The sequence below is a fragment of the Castor canadensis genome, chromosome 3 (genome assembly GCF_047511655.1).
Source record: "Castor canadensis chromosome 3, mCasCan1.hap1v2, whole genome shotgun sequence".
Taxonomy (NCBI): domain Eukaryota; kingdom Metazoa; phylum Chordata; class Mammalia; order Rodentia; family Castoridae; genus Castor; species Castor canadensis.
This window is the reverse complement of record NC_133388.1, coordinates 5,330,382-5,351,092: the sequence shown is the minus strand read 5'-3', so window position 1 is coordinate 5,351,092 and position 20,711 is coordinate 5,330,382. Positions and strand designations below refer to the sequence as shown.

At 55.3% G+C, this 20,711-nt stretch overlaps 2 gene segments (V, D, J or C); one reads left to right on the top strand and one right to left on the bottom strand.

Moving 5' to 3' along the window:
- LOC141421460 (Ig mu chain C region membrane-bound form-like) overlaps window positions 1-20,711 on the top strand; it is a 152,417-nt gene that overhangs the window by 18,752 nt on the left and 112,954 nt on the right.
- Window positions 10,440-20,281, bottom strand: LOC109683552 (Ig alpha chain C region-like). The segment is given in 5 exon segments: window positions 10,440-10,834; window positions 11,051-11,330; window positions 11,598-11,908; window positions 18,799-18,871; window positions 20,066-20,281. Coding segments are annotated over 5 exon segments (1,275 nt in total).

Genomic DNA, 20,711 nt, shown 5'->3' with positions numbered 1-20,711 from the left:
AGGCTGGGTGCTGCCCACCTATGCTGGGGCCACAGGGCCTATGTCCATGTGACCTCAGGCCAGCTCCCTGCCCTGCTGAGCCCAATCTGTGAGGTGTGGTTGGAGAGTGGGACTGGGTCAAGGCAGAGCAGCACTTTGTCAGTAGAGAGGCCACTGCCTGGGCCACTGGGGACACGCCTGCCCATTCTACCCGTGGGGCTGGTGGGGCTGGTGAGGGAGCCTGAGCACCATATCCAGGGCCATAAGTTGGGAACCATGGAATTGAGTGAGTCATCCGTTCGTAGGGATCATAGTGCCACTGTTCCTGGGATGGCCCAAACAGGACCATGAGCCTCCATGTTGCTGTCTACCAGCTGGAGCCTGCACAGATGCTGCTGGGGCTTTCCAAGGTGGCCCAGCCTGTGGGTGAGCCTGCCAGGCTAGGGCAGCCTCCGCCAAGGGGGCTGGGGGTTGCAATGCAGGATCTCTGTGCTCCCACACCAGCCCCAACACAGGGCTCCCTCCTGGCACCTCGTCCCCCTCCACAAAGCAGATGTGAGGGGCTCTGGTCTCAGTTTCTCTCCCAGTTACTCATTTTGGGCAAACTTGGCCCTCAAGGGCACATGCAAGTGGCTGTTTGTTCCATACCGAAAAACATGTTTCTCTCCCTCTAAGGCTGTTTCCAGAAATAGCTTCTGACTCTCCACCTGCAGTTGCAGCCACCACCCCAGCTCAGCCAGGCTGGCCCAGGCCTGAGGACAGCAGAACCCCTTGCCAGGGCAGGCCCACCCTGTGTTGGTGGTACCATGATCCCTGCAAGTGATGACTTGTATTCAGTGGTTCCCCACTTGTTGCCATCAGTGTGATCAGACCCCTGGGTGTGGACAAGTATGGATGATGGGGGATGATGGGGAATGAGTGGGGATGAGACCCAGACTCAGCATGGGAGTGGGAGGGGTGGCAGTTGGTATGTTCGGGATATGCTCAAGTCCATAGACCCCAAATCACTCTCCTCCAGCCCACAGTGGGTGCCCTTGGCCTTGCCTGCTCATCCACAGGCTGGGCCACCTTGGAAAGCCCCAGCAGCTTCTGTGTGGGTCCCAGCTGGTAGACAGCAACATGGAGGTTTATGGTTCTGTTTGGGCCATCCCTGAGTCAGTGGCACTGTGATCCCTGCAAATGATGACTTACTAAATGCAATGGTTCCCCGTTTATGGCCATGGTTGTGATGTTCAGGCTCCCTCACCAGCCCCACATGTAGAATGAGCAGAGGTGTCCCTGACAGCTCAGGTGTTGACCTCCCCATTGACAAAGTGCTGGTCTGCTTGACCCAGATCCACTCTCCAACCACACCTCACAGATCAGACTCAGCAGGGCAGGGAGCAGGGCACCAAGACTGGGGCCACAGGGCCTGTCCCTGATTCTGTGTCTCCTTCTGAGCCTTCAGCCCCAGCTTTCTTTTGTCCCTTCTCTGGACCACTGTCTCCCTTTTTTGTCTTCTGTCTCTCTCTCAGTCTTTGTCTCTCTCCCATACTCAGTGTCTCTGTCTCTCTCTGTCTCCATCTCTGTTGATCCCAGTGGTGGTTTCTCTCCTACCATCTTGTCTCTCTTGAGCTCTCTGCCTCTGTCTCTCTCTTCTCTCTGTTTCTATCCCCCATCTCTTTCTGTCTTTGTCTCTTTTCTCTTTGTCTGACTATCTGTCTCTCTGTGTCTTTTAGTCTCAAAATCTCTGCATCTTTTTTCTCTCTGTCACTCTTTCTTGTCTGTCTCTTTTCTGTCTCCCTGTGTCTTTTGTCTGTCTCTCTTCTCTTTGTCTTTGTCTCTGTCTCTGCTTCTCTGACTCTGTGTTTCTTTGTCTGTCTGCCTGTCTTCTCTCTCTGGGTTTATTGCTTTGTCTCTCAGTCTCTGTTTCTCTGTCTTTATGTCTGTGCCTTTCTGTGTCTGTCACTGTCTCTGTATTTCTGTGTCTTGCTGTGTTTTTCTGTGTCTCTGTCTCTCACTGTCTCTATCCCTCTGTATGTCTGTGTCCCCCGTCTCTCTCTGTTTCCCTTTTTTTCTGTCTCTTTGCCTCTGTCTCTGTTTCTCTGTATCTTTGATTCTCTTTGTCTCTAATTTTCTCTCTTTATATAATCTTAATATCTTTGTGTCTCTGTATCTCTATCTCTGTCTCTATAACTAGCTTTGATTCTTTATGTCTGTGTGTATTTCTTCCTCTGTCTCTATGCTTTTGTGTCTCTCTCTCTTTCACTCCTGTCTTTCCATCTCTACCTTTTTCTGTCTGCCTATCTCTCTCCTCTCTTTGTTTCTGCCTCTGATTCTTTATCTGTTCATCTCTGTGTCTCTGTTTCTGTGTTCCTGTCTGAGTCACTCACTGTCTTTCTCCATCTGTCTCTGTTCCTTGTATCTCTCTTTTCTCTGTCTCTCTGTCTTTGATTATCTCTCTATCATGTAGTGTCTATGATTCTGTATATGCCTCTATCTCTCTGTGTCTCTGTCACCCGCTCTTCTCTCTGTCTCTGTTCCTGTCCTTGTTTCTGTCTCTTTCTCTGATTCTGTATCTCAATCTCTCTATGTCTCTGTATCTCTGCCTCTGTGTCTTTGTCTCTCCTTGTGTTTCACTGTCCTAAACTGATGAATAAGGGAAACATCACATCCACATCCTATTTGGTATGTCACCACAGCCATCATGCAGACACGGGGCTCCTTCTAGAAGGTTCTCCACTATCAGGTGAAGATGAATGAAGGGAAGAGGAACTTCTGTCTTACATGACTTCATGAACTAATACCCTGGAAAGGTTCAGCAGTCCCAGCCTTGGACACTTGGCATCTCTGATCCAGGCTATTCCCTGGTCAGCCTCTTCAGGGTCTGGGCACTGCTGGGCCGTGGCCATAGCTGTGGGCAAGTCTGGAACTCTGGGGGGCCATTAGACATGTCACCGACACCTGGATATGCAACCTCATGAGCTCCACAGAAGGGCACTAGCTGGGTCTGAGAAGAGACCAGAGCTATCCTGGTGGCTCAGGACCTGCCTCCAGCCCTGCAGGACAGGAGAGGGTAGGAGTGGGAGAGGGGTCCCTGAGGATGAGTGATGAGGAGCAGCAGCAGGTGTAAGATTGTTTGCTCATGGCTGAGGGTGCGTGTCTGTCTGTCTGTGGTGTGGGGCAAGAGTGTCCTTCTACCTTGGAGAGTGGCTGGGGCTCTTAACTGAGGACGTGGTGGATTTGGGTAGAGCCTGTGTGACCTGAGAGACATTGCTTGGCGTGACAAGGATGGCAGACTGCCCCAGGGGAGGCAAACACCCCTCCACTTCCACCTCTGGGTCCCTGGACCCTCATCCCTGACTGCCCTCTTGCTCTAACTGGACCTGGATCCCTTCTCCACATGGCAGCCATCCTGCACCTGGGTGCAGTCAGAGCAACGTCAAGGTCCCCGCCCTGAGTCCCAGCTCCTTCATCTCCTGCCCTTACTGCTCTACCATCCTGCATCCCTGCCCAGCCTGACTGGCCTGGATTGCTCTTGGACCAGGGAAGAAGAAGCTTGGCTGGATCCCCTACCCACAGTCTGGGTTTTCTAGGTCATCCCCCAGTGCTGTGACCCTCCAAGTCTTGGTCTTGTGACCTCCTGGTATCATCAGTGTCCTGAGGCCTGACCCTACTGCTTGGTCTGTTCATGACATCTTGCCTGCCTGCTTCTCCTGGGGGGCCAGAGACAGCCCAGCTTGACCACTCAGAGCTGGAATCCCAGTATTTCATGGTCCCAGCCCTCCTTTCCCCCCTCTCACCCCACCCAGGCCCATGTCTGTGGTCTCGTGTAGGGCTGTGGGTTGCTCTCCGAGACCCAGAAGCCTGTCCTGCCTGGCACAACTTCTGTTGACAGGGCACAGGGCTGGGTAGGCATCCAGGGACCTCGGGGGACAGGCCTGGGAGGTGCAGGGCCCAGAGCCTCATTGCCCCCTACTGCAGACAAACCAGACCCTAGGGCTCTGAACAGGATTCACTAGGCCTCTCCCAGCTGCCGGCTGACCTCTGCCACTTGCACCTGCTGTCTGTGTTTAGGGTGTTCCCTGGGTCAGGCCCTGGGTGGGCCCTGCCCCCAGACCACCCTGAGCAGAGAACATATGCCCTGCTCTCAGATTGGCCCCTCAAGGCAGGACATGGAACACATGGTGGACCAAGATGCTCAGGCTGTTTGTTCAGCCCCACGGGAAGTAGACATGCCTGAGTGACCCTCGGCGTGACTTCCTGAGGGCAGGGGCCTGGAGGGGGAGGAGGGGGTTGGAGGGTGAGCAAGTGTGTGGCTGTGGCATGAGGAGGTCTGTACGTGGCCAGGTGTGAATGTGTTTGTGTGAGTTTGTGTTTGGAGGTTCTGTGGATGTGTGACCCTTTGTGGGTGTGAGCTGCGGAAGGGGCTTGTGAACTGCGTGTCACCCCGCACTGCTGTCCCTTTTTATCTTCTGTCTCTTCTTGTGTCTCCTCTCATTCATCTGTCTCTCTTACTGTCCCTATCTCTGTCTCTCCCTGTCTCTTGTTCCTATTTAGTGTCTCTGTCTCTCTTCCTGTCCCTAGTTCTCTTTCTCCTTTCCTGTCTCTGTCTCCCCTTATCCCTGTCTCTATGTCTCTCAGTATCTCTCCATCTCTCTGTGTCTCTGTCTTTCTGTCTCCGTGTCTTTGCTTCTTCTCATCCCCATCTCTGTCTCTCTTGGTGTCTCTGTCACTCTGTGCCTCTTTCTCTCTCATTGTCTGGTTCTATCCCCTTTGGACCTCGGTTTTCCTTGGTGTGGGTCAGGTCCAGCCATGAGCCCTAGGGCTGTTCTCCATAATCTGGCTTTGTCTGGGGCCTGGGGAACACTGAGGCAGGGTGTACAGTGTATGGGACTTGGTTGAGGTTCTCCTGGGCTTGCCTGGCCGAGCCTGGGTGTGTGTATAGGGCTGCACACTGCTAAGTCCTGCACAGGAGAGTCCCAGCAGAGCAGGTGTGTGCTGGGATAGCTTGGGCAGACTGTGGGTGATCCTGACGGATCCTGGCTGGCCTTTGCAGATCCAGGCTGACCCTGACATACCTTGGCTGATCTCTCCTGGCCCTGGATAACCCTGTTTGACTTTGCTGACACTGGACACATATTTGTCTGATGCTGGATGACCCTGGGCAGACCGTACCTGATTTTGGTTGAGTTTTTCTAATCCTGGCTCACTAAGGCCTGATAGTGGCTGACCATAGCTGGCCTTGGCTGACCTTGGATGGCTCTGGCTGATCCTTTTTGACCTTGGATAACCTGGTTAACCTTGGCTGACCCCTGTCTGGTCTTGGTTGACCTTGGCTGGTACTGGGCACATCCTTGCTTGACTCTGGATGACCCTGGGCAGGCCAGAGATGGTTTTGGTTAATTTTTTTTCCAATTCTAGCTGAACTTGGCCTTATTAAGGCCTGGTGGTGGCTGACTGTGGCTGATCCTGGCTGACCCTGGACTGCGGGGGTTAGGGACTTCTCAACCTTTGGGGACCTTACAGACCCTGCAGGGCTCTCCTTGATTCCAGCCCCTACACACGCCTGCAACCCCACCTGGTCAGTTCTCGGTTTGTGGTGTGATTCTCAGAAAAACAGCTCTCTTTTGAGATACCTGGGCTAGGCCCTGCTCACAATGACTCAGCCACTCTCAAGGCTATTTTAGATCTTTCAGCAGGTGATAGACACTGGAGGTTTCAGAAGAAAGAGAAAAACAATAGCACACAAACAAGATACCGCCACCCTGCTTCTCTCCCATACTGCAACCCCTCTTCACAGTGGTGACCCCTGACCTGGGGACCTTGCATGGACAGAGACTCCAGGTCCCACAGGTCTGGGTCACTTGGTGTCCCCACACCCACTCTGGTTTTGGGAGGATGTGTGAGGAAAGGACCATTGTTCTCCTACAGTGCATAGACAGTTTCTTCTGTCCATTGGAAGCTTCCCTTCAACCTTGCAGGGCTTTTCCCAAAGAGACTGAGGCTCAGGACATAGAAATAGCACTCAGTGGGTCAGACAGAGCAATGCAGACTTAACCTCGGATAACTGGACATGAGTTGAGGACTGGAGCCAGAGATCATGATCAGTCTCAGTGATCCAGGATCTGGGCTCAATATTGAGGCCCAGAGTTCAGAGATTAGTCTAGGATCTAGTATGCAGGTCCAGGGCTTTATGGTTAGGGCCAGGATTTAGTGATCAGGACCAGCACCCATTGATCCAGTGCCAGAGATCAGGAGCAAGATTCAGGTATGAGACCAAATGTCCAGTGTTCAGGATCAGGGACCAGTGACCTGAACAGTGTTTAGGCATAGGCCCAGTGACTCACATGATCAGGATCAGGTCTTTTTGATAGGATTAGGGTTTAGTGGTCAGATCCAGCACTCAGGTATTAGGATTAGGGCCCAGTGATCAGCACCACTGCTCAGTGGTCAGAGCCAAGGCTCATTGTTGAGGATAGGGATCAGTGATCTGTACTAGGTCCCAGTTATCAGGACTAGGACTCAGTGAACACAACCATGATTTATTAATCAGAATCAGGGTCCAATGGTTAGGAGCAGGGCTCTGTTATCTGATCCAGGATTCAGTGATGAGGATCAAGGCTCCATGATTAGTAAGAAGACTCTAAGATCATGACCAGGGTCCAGTGATCAAGTCTACGGACAAGTGATTGGGAGCAAGACAGTGATCAGGGCTAGTACTTGGTGATTGGGACCAAGGCCCAGTGATTGGGACCAGATTCTGGTGGTAAGGACCAGGGCTTGGTGATCAGGATCCAGCCTCAGTGCTTAGGTCCCAGGCTCATTGTTCAGGACCAGAAATCAGTGACCTGTACCACTGCCCAACTATTAGGACTAGGTCTCAGTGATAGTGGAAGGGATTTGTGATAAGAACCAGGGCTTAGTGATCAGGATCCAGCTTCAGTGCTTAGGTCCCAGGCTCACTGTCAGGACAAGGGCTCAGTGTTCGGGAGCCATCCTCAGAGTCAGTGTTCAAGTGACAAAGATAAGGCTTAGTGATCAGGTTTTGGGAGCTGGCCACAACTCTGAGGAAGAGTTTTCCTGGATATCCACTCTTGGTGAAGCCAATTTTGGCCCTTAACCCTCTGCAGGACTAGGTCATGTCTTGGACACGAGACAAGGGACACCCAGATGTTCTGTGATGTAGGCATGCTCCACTATGGTGTCACTATCCTCTCCCTTCAATCCCTCCCCCCATCTGAGAACATTTGCCTCTGAGAGTCTGAGAAAGTATGCTTCTGGAAGAAATTTATTTCACAGGAAGGCATGTGAGTGGGGTGAGGTGGTCGTCACACAGGGCTCAGCTCTGACATGGAGAGAGGCTCCTCCAGTCTTCCTCCCTGAAAAGACAAGAGGGGCCAGGGGCAGAGGGGCTCCTGAGGACGGGCAGCATCCTTGCCAGTGCCCTTTCCTGTCTCAGCCCTGCCTGGCTTCTGGGAGACTGGGTTGAATCCCGAAGTTACTGTGTCCATGGGAAGCTCCTGCCTGACCCCAGATTTCTGTGTCCTCAGTGTCACGTGCTCCCTGGGTAGCAGAGCTCCATGTGGAGGGGCAGGCAATTCTCTCTTTAGAGTTGAGCACTCCATGGTCACTTTAGTCCCCCATTTCCCTCTTGCTGCCCACTGTCTTCCTCCAGATCCCCACCTGTGCCTCGTAGGCTTCTACTCAGTACTGGGGGTCCTCTTTGCTGCCAGTTGGGCCTCTCACAGTTGTCATAGTGAGTGCTGTGCTGTAGAACAGGCTCAGCAGGAAGAGGGTGAGGAGGGTGACAGTGGTGGGCCACAGGCTGGCACCAGGGGCCTCCTCCTCCAGGCTCTCTTGTGGCTGGTCCAGCACCACCCAAGGCAGCACCTCTTGACATTCTGTAAGACAAAGAGGGCCTGCCAGACCTAGATTGTGTGGGTGGTGTTCTGGACCTACATTTCCCCTTCCTAAGTCTCCTTGGGGCCTGGACACAGTGGCAGTGGAGGTTCCCTATCTCAGATCCTCCCTTGCTCAGGGAGGACTAGAAGGCAGCTCCAGGTAAAGGGTTGGGCCTCTGTAGCTCTTGGGAGGCCTACAGGACCCATCTCTCTCAGGGGACCTTGATAAGAGACATGGCATGGCAGGAGGGTAGACACTATCTTTGCAGCTCCAAGAAGAGTTGGAAACCAAGGCCTCTTGGGTCTCAGCCCTAGCTAGGTACTTGAGCTGGCTTTGGCCTGGGTATTGGGGCCAGACAGGACCAGACACACCTTCAAGACATAGATACAGAGTTCTGGATCTGAGGTTGGCATGACGAGGGATGGATAGGTGTGATCAGAAGACTCTGTTGCATTCCCAAGAAATGTGGCAATGAGTCACCCGCAAGGGTCAGGCAAAGGCCACCAGCATGGACAGCACTGCTATCTTCAGGGTCTCAGGGTGTAGACCTTTCATATGAAATGGAAGTTGGACCTGCTTGTCATATTCTGATATATCCAATTGTTCATCTGTCCTTTTACCCATCTTTTCATACATTCATAAAGCTGTCATCCATCTGTCCATCCCTTCTTCAATTTATCTATATATCCAGTCAATTATCATCCATCCATCCATCCATTACCTACCCAGCTATCCACCTATCTATCTTCTACCCACCTACGCATCTATCCATCCATTATAAAGCTATCATCTATCCATCCACCCAACCATCCTCCACCCACTTATCCATCCATCTATAAACCGATCTATCTATAAACCTATCATTCTATCCATCCATCTGTCCATCCATCCATTTATCCATCTATCCCCCACTCAATTGTCTACCTATCCATCCCTCTTCCATCACTGATCCATCTTCCCATCCTCCCATCTATCTATTAATTTATCATCCATTCATCCATCCTCTGGTTATTCACCCATCTACCTACCCACCCATCCACCCACTCACCACCCATCTATTCATTATATGTTCCATGATTCATCTGCTTATCTACTTGCTATTCATCCGCTGGTTCAACCCTTCATTGCTTGATTCCTCCTTTCCCCTCTCTAGAAGGCCCCTCCTCTGGGGCTGGTTCTGGGCCCCATGAGGTGTCTGGGGCACTTCTCTGGGGCAGGATTTCCCCAGTTGGCCTGTTGTTCTCCCTGTTCCCCCCGGTGACTGTACTCTCAAGAGGGAGAGCAGTGTCTGGGGCATGTTGGCCTTTGACTTCCCCTTGGCCCTGAGGGCAGAAGGAGCCTGCTGGAGGCCAGATTACCCCCCACCCCCCCAGACTCTGAAGGCATCTGAGACAAGACCAGTGCCCACTGCCCCCTTGTGGGCATGCTGGTGCCAGGTGTCCCCACAGAGGTTGTGGAACTGTTCTCTTTGTGCTCTTGGGGGCCCATGCACAGGAGAAGCTTGAAGAGTGGCCTAGGTAGGAGAGTTCTCTTGCTTCTGACCCCTCCCAAGCCTTGCCCATTCCCTTTCTATGGTTTGGTCATACTTGGGCTCAGGGAAGTAAGGGAGATTTGCATCTGGGAGCTAGGCAGGGCATGAGAGCAGCCTGGGAGGCGTGTGTGGATTTGTTTCTGAGCTGAGCATAGGTGAACACAGAGGGAAGCCAGGAAGTACCTGGAATAGCTGGACTGGGCCTGGGGACCCCCAGTGGGGGCTTGGGTGGGGACTCCAGTTGCCTTCTTGGAGCTGGGTATGGGTTAGGAACTTCCTGCACCTGCAGAGCGCAGATGTGAGCTTGGGAATATGAGCATGTATGCATGTGTGCCCACGTGCATGTGTACAGAGCATCATGGTGCCAGGCAGGCTGTGCCCATGTGGTAGCCCCTTTCTGCACGAGTCAGTAATTGTTCTGTGCTACTGTGTCTTGTTACACCCAAGGTTGATCCACTGAGGGTGCGTGGGACCTGCCTTCCTCCTGGTGCCCCTGGAATCCAGCCCTTCTTTCCCTTGCATTCCCTCCTAAATGGTTCCAGCCTCATTCTGGCTGACTACTCCTCTCTTGCCCTTGCAGCCAGAGGTGACAGTCTAAGATACAAACAACCATGTTGCCTGACTACTCAGAAATTTTCGATGGCCCCAATGCTCTTGAGTCTTCACCCTCCTTGTGCTATGTCTGCCTTGGCTAGACTTTGCTGACTTCAGATTTCACACCCAGCTAGGCCTCACCTCCTGTACGATGCACACTCACTCAGTCAAATGCACACACATAGACACACTAGACACACACTCAGGCACTGTCTCCATCTACTGGCACACACACACACACAGGCACACACACTCACACACACATGGACTCCAGGGGTGAAGGCTTTCTGTGGTGCCAGAGGCTCAGGCAGCAGTTGCTCCTTCCTCCTAGGCCCTGTCCCTCCTTGTATGCAGCAGACCCTGAGAATGACGAATGGGTGCCAGATGGACATATAGGGCTGCTTTGGACGAGTATGGAGTTTATTCAAGGGATGGGGGCAGGCAGAGCTGCTCAGTAGCAGGTGCCGTCTGCCTCCGACATGACTACAGACACGTTGACGTGGGTGGGTTTACCCGACAGGCGGTCGATGGTCTTCTGGGTGAAGGCCAGGGGCAGGGTCTCGTGGCCCACCATGCAGGAGAAGTTTTCACCCTGCTTCCAGTCTGCGGCCTTCACACGCAGTACGCTGGTCACAGCGTGGGTGATGGCGCCCTCATTTGGCTCCCTCAGGGGTTTCCACACCAGGTAGGTATTGCGGGGCAGCTCCTGGGTCCCCTGCAGCCAGCGCACCAGCACCTCTGGAGGGTTGAATCCCCGTACCAGGCATGTCAGCGACACCAGCTCATTCAGGGCCAGCTCCTCCGGCGGCGGCGGCAGCAGGTGGACCTGAGGCCGGAAGGTGTTCTCTGGAGAGGGTAGAGAGCTAGGTCAGGGGTCTAAGCAGAGGAGGAAAGGGTCCCTACCCTGATGGGCAACCTGGGTATGGCTGAGTCCCCTCAGCCAGCCTCAGTTTCCCTCTGTAAAATGGGGGTGGGAATAGCTGAGTGCAGGCACTGTAGGGAGGAGGCAGACATGCAAACTGCACAGTGCCTTTAGTACCCCATGGGTGGGACTGGGCCCACCTGTGGCCTTGGCAATGGTGGCAGTTTTTGGCTCCTCTAGCTCAGGGTGGCTGACTGTGCACGTGAAGGTCTCTCCACTGTTCCAGGGCTCAGCGCAACCAGGCAGGACGCTGGACACACTAAAACAGCCACAGGAATCCGGCTCAGGGTGCTTCTGAATGGCGTCCTTCCCTCCTGAGGGCTGCCAGGTGAAGGTGGCTCCTTCAGGTTTCTTCAGGCCACGCAGTGTGCATGTGAGGCTGGCGTCTGAGCCCAGGAGCAGGTCTTCGAGGGATGGCCGCTGCAGTGACAGGCTGGGGTGGCATTTTGGACAGGGGAGTGGTTCTGGAACTAAACAGAAGCCCTGGCAGGTTAGCATACCCTTCCTGCCCCCTGACTGCCCCTCTCCCTGGGCCTCAGCCCTTATTTGTCTGTCTCTGGCCACTGTTGAGGCCCAGCCAGGCAGTCCACTCTGGTGGTTCATGGGGTCCCGTTGTGGGGGGGTGTCTGTTGGGAACATGAGTCCAGGCACCTAGTCAGGGCAGGACAGGCCCCACCCCCAGCCTACCCTCTGACCTTTGCAAGGTACAGCCACATCCTGGGTGGGGCTAGAGTCATGCTGCACGTAGCATGTCAGGGACGTGTCATCTGGGCACTGGTCAGCAGGCAGGGTCAGTTGGCTGCTCATGATGTACAGGCCCTCTGTGGCCAGGACAGGCGGGAAGTTTCTGAGGACCACAGGATCCCCGCTCTTGCTCCAGGTCACATTCACAGGTCCGGAGGGGAAGAAATCCCGAATCAGGCAGCCGACAATCACTTCATTGTCTATCTCGGCCTTTGCAAGGCTCAGTGGGAAGATGGTGGGTGAGGTCAGGGGCACTGGAACACAGGATGTGTCATGAGATGGTGGACTCCTACACTGCCCACTCTGATTAGCCCCTGAGGACCTGACCATGTCTGCCCTTCCTTTGCACTGGAGGAACCTGGCCCACAGAGGGCTAGGGACCATCCAGTGGCACACAACTCCTGGGTCATGAGCCTGGCATTGGAGCCAGTCAACTGGTTCTTGCTGCGCTGCTTCTGATCCTGACCTGAAGACAGTCCTTGCCCCGACAGGCACTTCCCACAGGACCCTTACAGAGAGGTCTTCTCACAGTGGTGCTTACTGAATATGGCCTTGCTCTGGGTAGCTCATGCCCTAGCTCCCCAAGCCTCACTCCCCTGTGGGCAGTGGGCACAGCTCCAGGGTTTGGGAGATCATGAGTGGTGGGCAAGGGCAGGGACAGAGCTGCCTGGGTTTGAGCTCAGCCTGCATGGGGTGAGGTGGGCAGGTCAGGATTGGCTTGAAGGTCACATTGGGAAGGAGGGACCATCCTGCCTGGGTCCCACTTCACACTTGGCTTGTCAGGGCCTAAGGTCCATCACCCATGGACCCTACTTCAGCCCCCAAGAAGCAGCAGTAGACCCCATTGATGTACAAAGGTCTCAAGACCAAGCAAATCCAGAGCAGTGCTGCTGCCTGGGCAGGGCCAGGAATACTGGGTGTGCACTGGCCACAGGCACACCTGAATTTCCATCAGGGTAATGGGAAGGAGAGGAGTACATCTGGGATCACATTGAGCTTCATGGTCCCATGCCTCTAACACAAACAGGGGCTTCCAGCTGAATCAAGGGGACTCTTGTTGATTCACACTGAGCCCAGAAGTTCCTAATCACCTCAGCACTCAGCTCAGCCCAGTGCAGCCCAGTGCAGACAAGTGAAACCCCTTAGTCTAATCAGCTCAGACAGCCCAGCTCAGTCCAGCTCAGCCCAGAGAGTCCAGCTCAGCCCAGAGAGTCCAGCTCAGCCCAGCTCTGCTTAGCCCAAACAGCACAGCTCAGTCCAGATAACCCAGCTCAGCTGAGATAGCACTGCCCAGTTCAGTTCAGCCCAAACAGCCAGGACAGCCCTGCCTAGCCCTGCCCAGCCCAGCTCCGCCCAGGTCAGCCCAGGTCAGCCCAGTTCAGCCCAGCTCAGCCCAGCTCATCCCAGCTCAGCCCAGTTCAGCCCAACTCAGCCCAGCTCAGCCTACCTCATCCCAGCTCAGTCCAGCCCAGCTCAGCTCAGAGAGCCTATTTCAGCCCAGCTCATCCCAGCTCATCCCAGCTCATCCCAGCTCAGCCCAGTTCAGTGCAGTTTAGCCCAGTTCAGCCTAGCTCATCCCAGCTCAGCTCAGAGAGCCCAGCTCAGCTGAGCCGAAACAGCACAGCTCAGTCCAGATTGCCCAGCTCAGCTGAGATAGTCCTGTCCAGCTCAGTTCAGACCAAACAGCCCAGACAGCCCAGTTCTGCTCAGCTCAGCTCAGCCCAACTCAGCCCAACCCAGCTCAGCCTAGTTCAACCCAGAGAGCCCATCTCAGCCCAGCCCAGCCCAGACAGGCCAGTTCAGCCCAGAGAGTCCAGCTCAGCTCAGTCCAAATAGACCAGCTCAGCCCAGAGTCCAGCCCAGCCCAAGCAGCCTAACTCAGCTCAGAGAGCCCAGCTCAGCCCTGCCAAACTCAGTTTAGCCCAGACAGCACAGCCCAGCCCAGCTTACCCCAGGCCAGCTCAGTCCAGGCAGCGTGTCTTGGCCCAACTCAGCCTAGACAGCCCAGCTTAGCCCAGAGAGCCCAGCCCAGTCCAGCCTAGCTCAGTCTAGCTCAGCTTAGTTCGGTCCAGAAAGCACAACGCAGCCCAGACAGACCAGTTCAGCCCAGTCCAGCATAGCCTAGCTCAGCCAAGCTCAGCCTAGAGAACTCAGCTCAGCCCAGCTCAACCTAGCTCAGCTTAGAAAGCCCAGTTTAGCCCAGAGAACCCAGCTCAGCTCAGCTCTGCCCAGGTCAGCCCAGCTCAGCCAAGCTCATCCCAGCTCAGCTCAGAGAGCCTAGTTCAGCCTAGCTCAGACCAGCTTAGCCTAGCTCAGCCCAGTTCAGCCCAGTTCAGCCCAGCTAAGTCTAGCTCAGCCCATTTCAGTCCAGCTTAGCCTAGCTCAGCCCAGGTCAGCCTAGACAGCACAATTTGGCTCAGAGAACCCAGCTCAGCTCAGCTCAGCCCAGCCCAGTGCAGCCCAGCCCAGTGCAGCCCAGCCCAGTCCAGCCCAGTCCAGCCCAGCCCAGCTCAGAGAGCCCAGTTTAGCCTAGTTCAGCCCAGTTCAGCCTAACTCAGCACAGTTCAGCCTAGACAGCACAGCTTAGCCCAGAGAGCCCAGCTCAGCCCAGCCCAGCCCAGCCCAGTCCAGCCCAGCCCAGCTCAGAGAGCCCAGTTCAGCCCAGCTCAGCCCAGATCAGCCCAGTTCAGCCTAGCTCAGCCCAGCTCAGCCTAGCTCAGCCTAGCTCAGCCTAGTTCAGCCCAGCTTAGCCTATGTAAGCCAGTTCAGCTCAGTTCAGCCTAGCTCAGCTCAGTTCAGCTCAGACAGCACAGCTTGGCTCAGAGAACCCAGCTCAGCTCAGCTCAGCCCAGCCCAGCCCAGCCCAGAGAGCCCAGTTCAGCTGAGCTCTTCCCAGCTCAGCTCAGAGAGCCCAGTTCAGTCTAGCTCAGCCCAGCTCAGCCCAGCTCAGCCTAGTTCAGCCTAATTCAGCCCAGTTCAGCCTAGCTCAGCTCAGTTCAGCCCAGACAGCACAACTTGGCTTGGAGAACACAGCTCAGCTCAGCTCAGCCCAGCCCAGTCCAGCCTAGCCAAGCCCAGCCCAGCCAGCCCAGTCCAGCCCAGCCCAGCTCAGAGAGCCCAGTTCAGCCTAGCGCAGCCCAGCTCAGCCTAGCTCAGCCCAGTTCAGCCCAGCTTAGCTATGTGAGCCAGTTCAGTTCAGCTCAGCCTAGCTCAGCTCAGTTCAGCCCAGCCCAGTCCAGCTCAGTCCAGCCCAGTCCAGCCCAGTCCAGTCCAGCCCAGTGCAGAGAGCCCAGTTCAGCCTAGCTCAGCCCAGCACAGCCTAACTCAGCCCAGTTCAGCCCAGACAGCCCAGCTTAGCCCAGAGAGCCCAGCTCAGCTCAGCTCAGCTCTGCCCAGCCCAGCTCAGCCTAGCTTATTCCAGCTTAGCTCAGAGAGCCCAATTCAGCCCAGTTCAGCCTAACTCAGGCCAGTTCAGCCCAGTTCTGCATAGCTCAGCTCAGTTTAGCCCATACAGCACAGCTTGGCTCACAGAACCCAGCTCAGCTCAGCTCAGCCCAGCCCAGCCCAGAGAGCCCAGTTCAGCTTCTCTCAGCCCAGCTCAGCCTAACCAACCCAGCTCAGCCTGGACAGCACAGTTTAGCCCAGAGAGCTCAACTCAGCCCAGCCCAGCCCAGCCCAGTCCAGCCCAGCCCAGCTCAGAGAGCCCAGTTCAGCCCAGCCCAGCTCAGAGAGCCCAGTTCAGCATAGCTCTGCCCAGCTCAGCCCAGCTTAGCCTATGTCAGCCAGTTCAGCTCAACTCAGCCTAGCTCAGCTCAGTTCAGCCCAGACAGCACAACTTAGCTCACAGAACCCAGCTCAGCTCTGCTCAGCCCAGCCCAGTCTAGAGAGCCCAGTTCAGCCTAGCTCAGCCCAGCTCAGCCTAACTCAGCCCAGTTCAGCCCAGATAGCACAGCTTAGCCCAAAGGGTGCCCAGCCCAGCTCAGCCCAGCCCAACCCAGCTCATCCTAGCACAGTTTAGAAAGTCAAGCTTAGCTCAGCTCAGGCCAAACAGCTCAGCCTAGTCAGCCCAGCTCAGCCCAGAGAGCCCAGCTCAGCTCAGCCCAGACAGCCAGCCCAATCTAGCTCAGCCTAGCTCAGCTCAACTTAGCCTAAACAGCCTAGCTTAGCCCAGACAATCCAGCTCAGTCCAGAAAGCCCAGCTCAGGTCAGTCCAGCCCAGTCCAGTCCAGCTAAGCCCAGCTCAGCCAAATCAGCCTAGCTTATCCAAGCTCAGCCCAGCCAAGCCCAACTCTGCTCAGTTCAGCACACACAGCCATCCTGCCCCTTGCCATCTCTCCTGTTTCTCTCCTCAGCCCAACCTGTTTCCTTCCTGTTGCTTCACAGAAAGTTCTGTTGCATCCCAGTTTTCTCTGCATATCAGCCCACAGTATGGTACTTGTGCCTATGCCTGTTCCCATCCTGCCTCTGGGGTCTTCCTCTGCGGTCTCTCTTCCCATCTTCTGTTCTGATCATGGTGTCATTCTCCAGTCTGTGCTCCCAAGATTGTCCAGGAATGGCCTTGCTGAGATTCCTCAGCATACCAAGAAGCAGACAAGGCCAGAGAGCATTAGCACCCACCTGTTCAGCACCTGCTGCGTGTCCTCCACTGAGGAGGGCCAGGCCTCCCTTGGCTAAGTAGCCCCACAATTCAGGCCCATCCTCATGGCTAATGTCCCCCTGCCTCAGAGGCCCTACGGTGGGCGGGATCTTAGGCCCGGTCCCGGCCTCGCCTTGATGACTGTGCGCCCTCAGCGGCGTCTGCCCTACTCTGGATCAATTGCCATGGATGGGGTCAGGCTGGATGGGGAGAGAGCAGGCTGGGGAGGGGTGGCATGGATGTGTTTGGCCCCCAGATGGGGTCCCTCACCCACTTCCTGCTCCACCTCCACTTTGCCGCAGCTTGCCTCCACGTCATGTCTAGTCTGTGGTCTGGTTGTGGTGGGGACAGGTGTGTGTGGCCTGGGTTGTGTGACCCCATGGGTCATGGTGGAACCAAGACACCACATGGCTGGCCACAGGGCTGGGCTGAGGGCTGAGATGCAGGGAAAGGGCCTGACATAGACATAGGTAGCTGCTCAGAGACACTGAAACAGATGGAGAGGGAGAGAGGCAAGTCAGGGGCTGGATGGGAAGTCTGAGCGCTGGCAGGTCAGGGGCTCCAAGGGGCAAGGCTGGCCCAGAGTGAACCCCTAGCCAGGAAGGTCTCTAGGAGACCTGTGGGATCACTGGTGGGCATCAGGGTAGGGAGAGGGTCTTGTAGGTCTGGAGCCATTCCAGCCTGGCCATGAGCTGTGGTGACACCCTTGGCCAGCCCCATGAGAAACTGAGGGTCCCATACCCTAGGGTAGGGGCTTGGGCCTGCAGACTGTCAGCCCAGTGTCACCACTACCCACATCCCCTGCTGCCCTGGGCCAACTCCTGCCAGGGCTTTTCTACCCTGGGGCCTCTGCCCCGCAGGCCTCCTCAGAGGCTGCTGGGCTGAGCTTCATCCTTTGCCTGCTCCTGTGTACACCTCATGCTGTCCACTGCTTCCACAGCCATGGAATTGTACCTGTAGAAAGCCCCTGACTTCCTTGTGTCCTGATGATATTCCTTGGTCAGTTGCCCCTGTCTGGGCAACAAGGACCAGCTGACCTTGTTTATATCAGAGTTCTTCAGCCACGGCCAGGTTCTGTAGCCGCACTTAGGCACTGGACAGTCCTTGTCCGAGAAGGGCCGCACTGGGAGGAGAGGCAGTGAGCCAACCAGGGCACAATGGATGGAGCTTGTGGCTGGTGTTGCATCCTGGGTTTGGGGAAGTTGGCTGTTCCTAGGGTCCTGGCTAAGGCTGGGGCACTTTTCAGAGGAGCAGCTGCAGCAGCGGAGTCCTGGGAATTATGGGGTAGATTGGAGGTCTCCTGGCTGCAGGTCTGGTCAGGGGACGTGGGAGCTGGAGTGGGGAGGAGAAGGCTCCTGGGACCTGGGAAGATGCACCAGCCTGGCTGGAGGAGCAGTGGAGGTCCCGTCATCACCCCGGGGTGCTTGGAGTTGTGAACAGTGGGGAACATTGTGGCTGCATGTCTTAGTCATTTCTAGCTGCTATAATAAAAATACCCCAGACTGGGTGACTTAACCAATAAATGGTTCTCTTTCACAGTTCTGAAGGCCAGAAACCCAAGATTAAGGCACTGGTGAGGTTCACTTCCTGGTTCATGGAGGGTGGTCTGGTGTCCTTATATGTTGGAAAAAGGGTGAGAGCTGGCTGGGTCCCTTTTCTAAAGACACTAATCCTCCCATGAGGCTGCACTATAGTGATCCAATTACCTCCCAAAGGCCTTGCTTCCAATACCATCCATTTAAGCTTAGGGTTTTTCCAGCCAGATAACAAGAGGTCCTCTCAGGACAGTCAGAGGGGCTCCGCTCAGCAAGCTGTGTGCATGAGGGAGCCCCGGAAGACAAGGACTTGCTACAGGTAAAATTCCATGGAGTCAAAGCATTGGCTAGGCAGTTGCTGGCCAGCATCCTCACAGGTGTTTTCTCTGTAGGACCGAGGTGGCTTTGTGAGAGGCTTTGGAGCTCTTGTGACAGTTCTGGTCAGGCAGGCCAGCACAGGAGACTTTCTTTGAGGGATTCTTGGCTCCAACGAAGAGGGTTTGACATAGTGACTTCACTTTGACCCTGCCAGATTTCAGCTTCAACATTTTAATTTTGGGAGACACAGGCAGTCAGCTCTTGGCCTATATCTCTCCTGGCTTGGCCTCCGTCCTCTCACTGCTGAGTGCAAAACTCCCCAGTAAGTCCACATTCACTGATCCCAGGATATGGCTGCATTTTTGAGGGCCCTCATTCAGCCCCCTTTGGTGGGCTGATAAGAAAGTACAGAGGAAGGGCAGAGGAGCCTGGGAAAGCCTCCTCTTGGTCTTAGGAGGCCATATCAGGGGGGAGGGCAGGGAGCGATCCTGCTTTCTGAGTGTAGGCTCATGGATGCCTCCATGAACTCTGGACAGGGTGACCCTCTCACCTTTCTTTCAGGTCTGTGAGGGTGCCTGGCACATAGGGGCCCAATGAGCAGAGAGCCCCTGCTGCCCATGTTCTGGGGTTGGTGGGGGTCTCATGGGGAACTGACCAGAGAGGACACTGAGACCTGCCTTCTGGGGCTCCTGGCCCAGGAAGACAGAGGAAGGTGCCCAGGCCTCAGCCTGGAATGGGACAGAGGTTTGGGAGATTCTGGCGGTGGTGGCGGGGTCCTGAGCCTGGCTTCCCAAGACAGTGCATGAGTGTCTGAGTGCGCATGACTGTTGTGTTGAGTACGTGAGAGAGTGAGCAGTTTGTGTGTCTCTGTGTGTGTGCGCAGTGTGTGTCTGTGTGTGAGACTGGGGGTCTGTGCATTCACAAATGTGTGTCTGTATGTCCGGGTGTCTCTGTGTTGAGCGAGTGTAACCGTGTGTCCCTGAGTGTGAGTGCCCACGTCAGTGGAGAAGAGCTGGGCAGGGCTGTGGCCTTGGCAGCGCCCTGGGTGGCCCCTCTTCTCTACTCAGACCAACTGCGATGTCCCTGGACAGCTGCCCATTGCCCAATCCTGGTTCCTCGCCCCCAGTGAGGAGTGCCTCTCCCCTTTGCTGCCTATGCCTGGCTGCCCAAGGCCTTCAGGAGCTCAGCTCTGCAGGGGATTGGATACTGTGGCCCAGCTCTGGCAGGCTCTTTTCCACCCTAGTTCTGTCCTAGTTCTGTGTCAGAGTCCACGTGATGTTGGATTTGGATCCCTGAGGTGGGCCTCCCTGTGGGGCCGCTGCCACGAGTGATAAACAAGTGTGTTTGGCCAACTGGCCCCCAAAATTGTCTTAAGAATTCACATGCTCTCAGCCAGGGCCAGAGAGGGTTATGCCCACCCCTAGTGTCTTCTCACTGTAACTGTTTTAATCATCGAGACATTTCCCGCATATTATTGGGTTGTTCCTTTCCATGAAGGATCCGTTGTTTACTTTTCTTTTCATTGGTTCCCAGTGCTCTTTGTATATGAGGAAGCCCTGCCCTTCATCATGTGGGTTGAAGGATTGTCCCTCACTTTGTTGGACTTCGTGGAGACCCTGTAAGCAGGTCTCTTCAATCAGGAAAGCTGTCTTTTTTTGTGCCAAGGAGTGGCACAGCCTCAGGCTTCTCTCTGTCCTCGCCAGGCTGGCCGTCCCCCTACACCTGTGTCTTTTGTCTTCCTAGTCCATCAGGATTCTTCCTAAGGATGGCAGTGTCCAGCCCTAGACAGGTCTTGTTTGTTCATGTGACTCTGCTCAACCCACTAGGACGTCCAAGTTGGCTGGTGGGGTCAGGGGTCAGGGGATCAGCCTGTCTGTCTACACTCAGTGGGTGGATGGATTGTGGTCTTGGGAGCCACACACCAGCCTCTTCTTGGTGACTTGCAGCTGGGTTTCCGGAGGTGCTTCTGTGGCCACAGCATTGATCCCTTTGATTTTGCTCACAGTGGGTGAGTGAGTGGAGGCCAGCAGGTGTGATGAACAGGTAGGAGACTCTGGGAGACTCTGGGTGCTGAGGGAACTCCTGCAGTGGATAGCTGCTTGGCCCCTGTCCCTGTCTTCCCTCTGGTCCTCAGCCATGTCCTTGGGGGGTCCTGCCTCCCTCCACCCTCCTAGTCACTGCCCCAAAGCACTCAGGAGACGAGGGGATATGGAAAGGACCTTTATTGAGAACCCAGAGATGGGACAGGACTGTCAGAGCAGGGATGGAGGTTGATGAGGCCCTGGGGCTGGGGCCTGGTAGCCCCCGTTCCTGTGGGAAGTCTGTCTTTAGCTGTGGGACTGCTTACCCAGCCCAGGGGTTTGAAGTCCCCACCAGTCCTATAGTCTCACCCCTGGGGGTTTGTCTGCCTCTTCATTCTGTAGGAATAGGAGCTGGGGGTGGGGAGCAGGAGGGAAAGGCTGGGCCAGGCTTGGGGGCAGGTGGGGGCAGAAGGAGCTGGACTCTGAGTGAGGGCCGGGGCTTCATTCAGACAGCCTCTGAATGCGTGCCAGTTTTGGTTCTGGATTC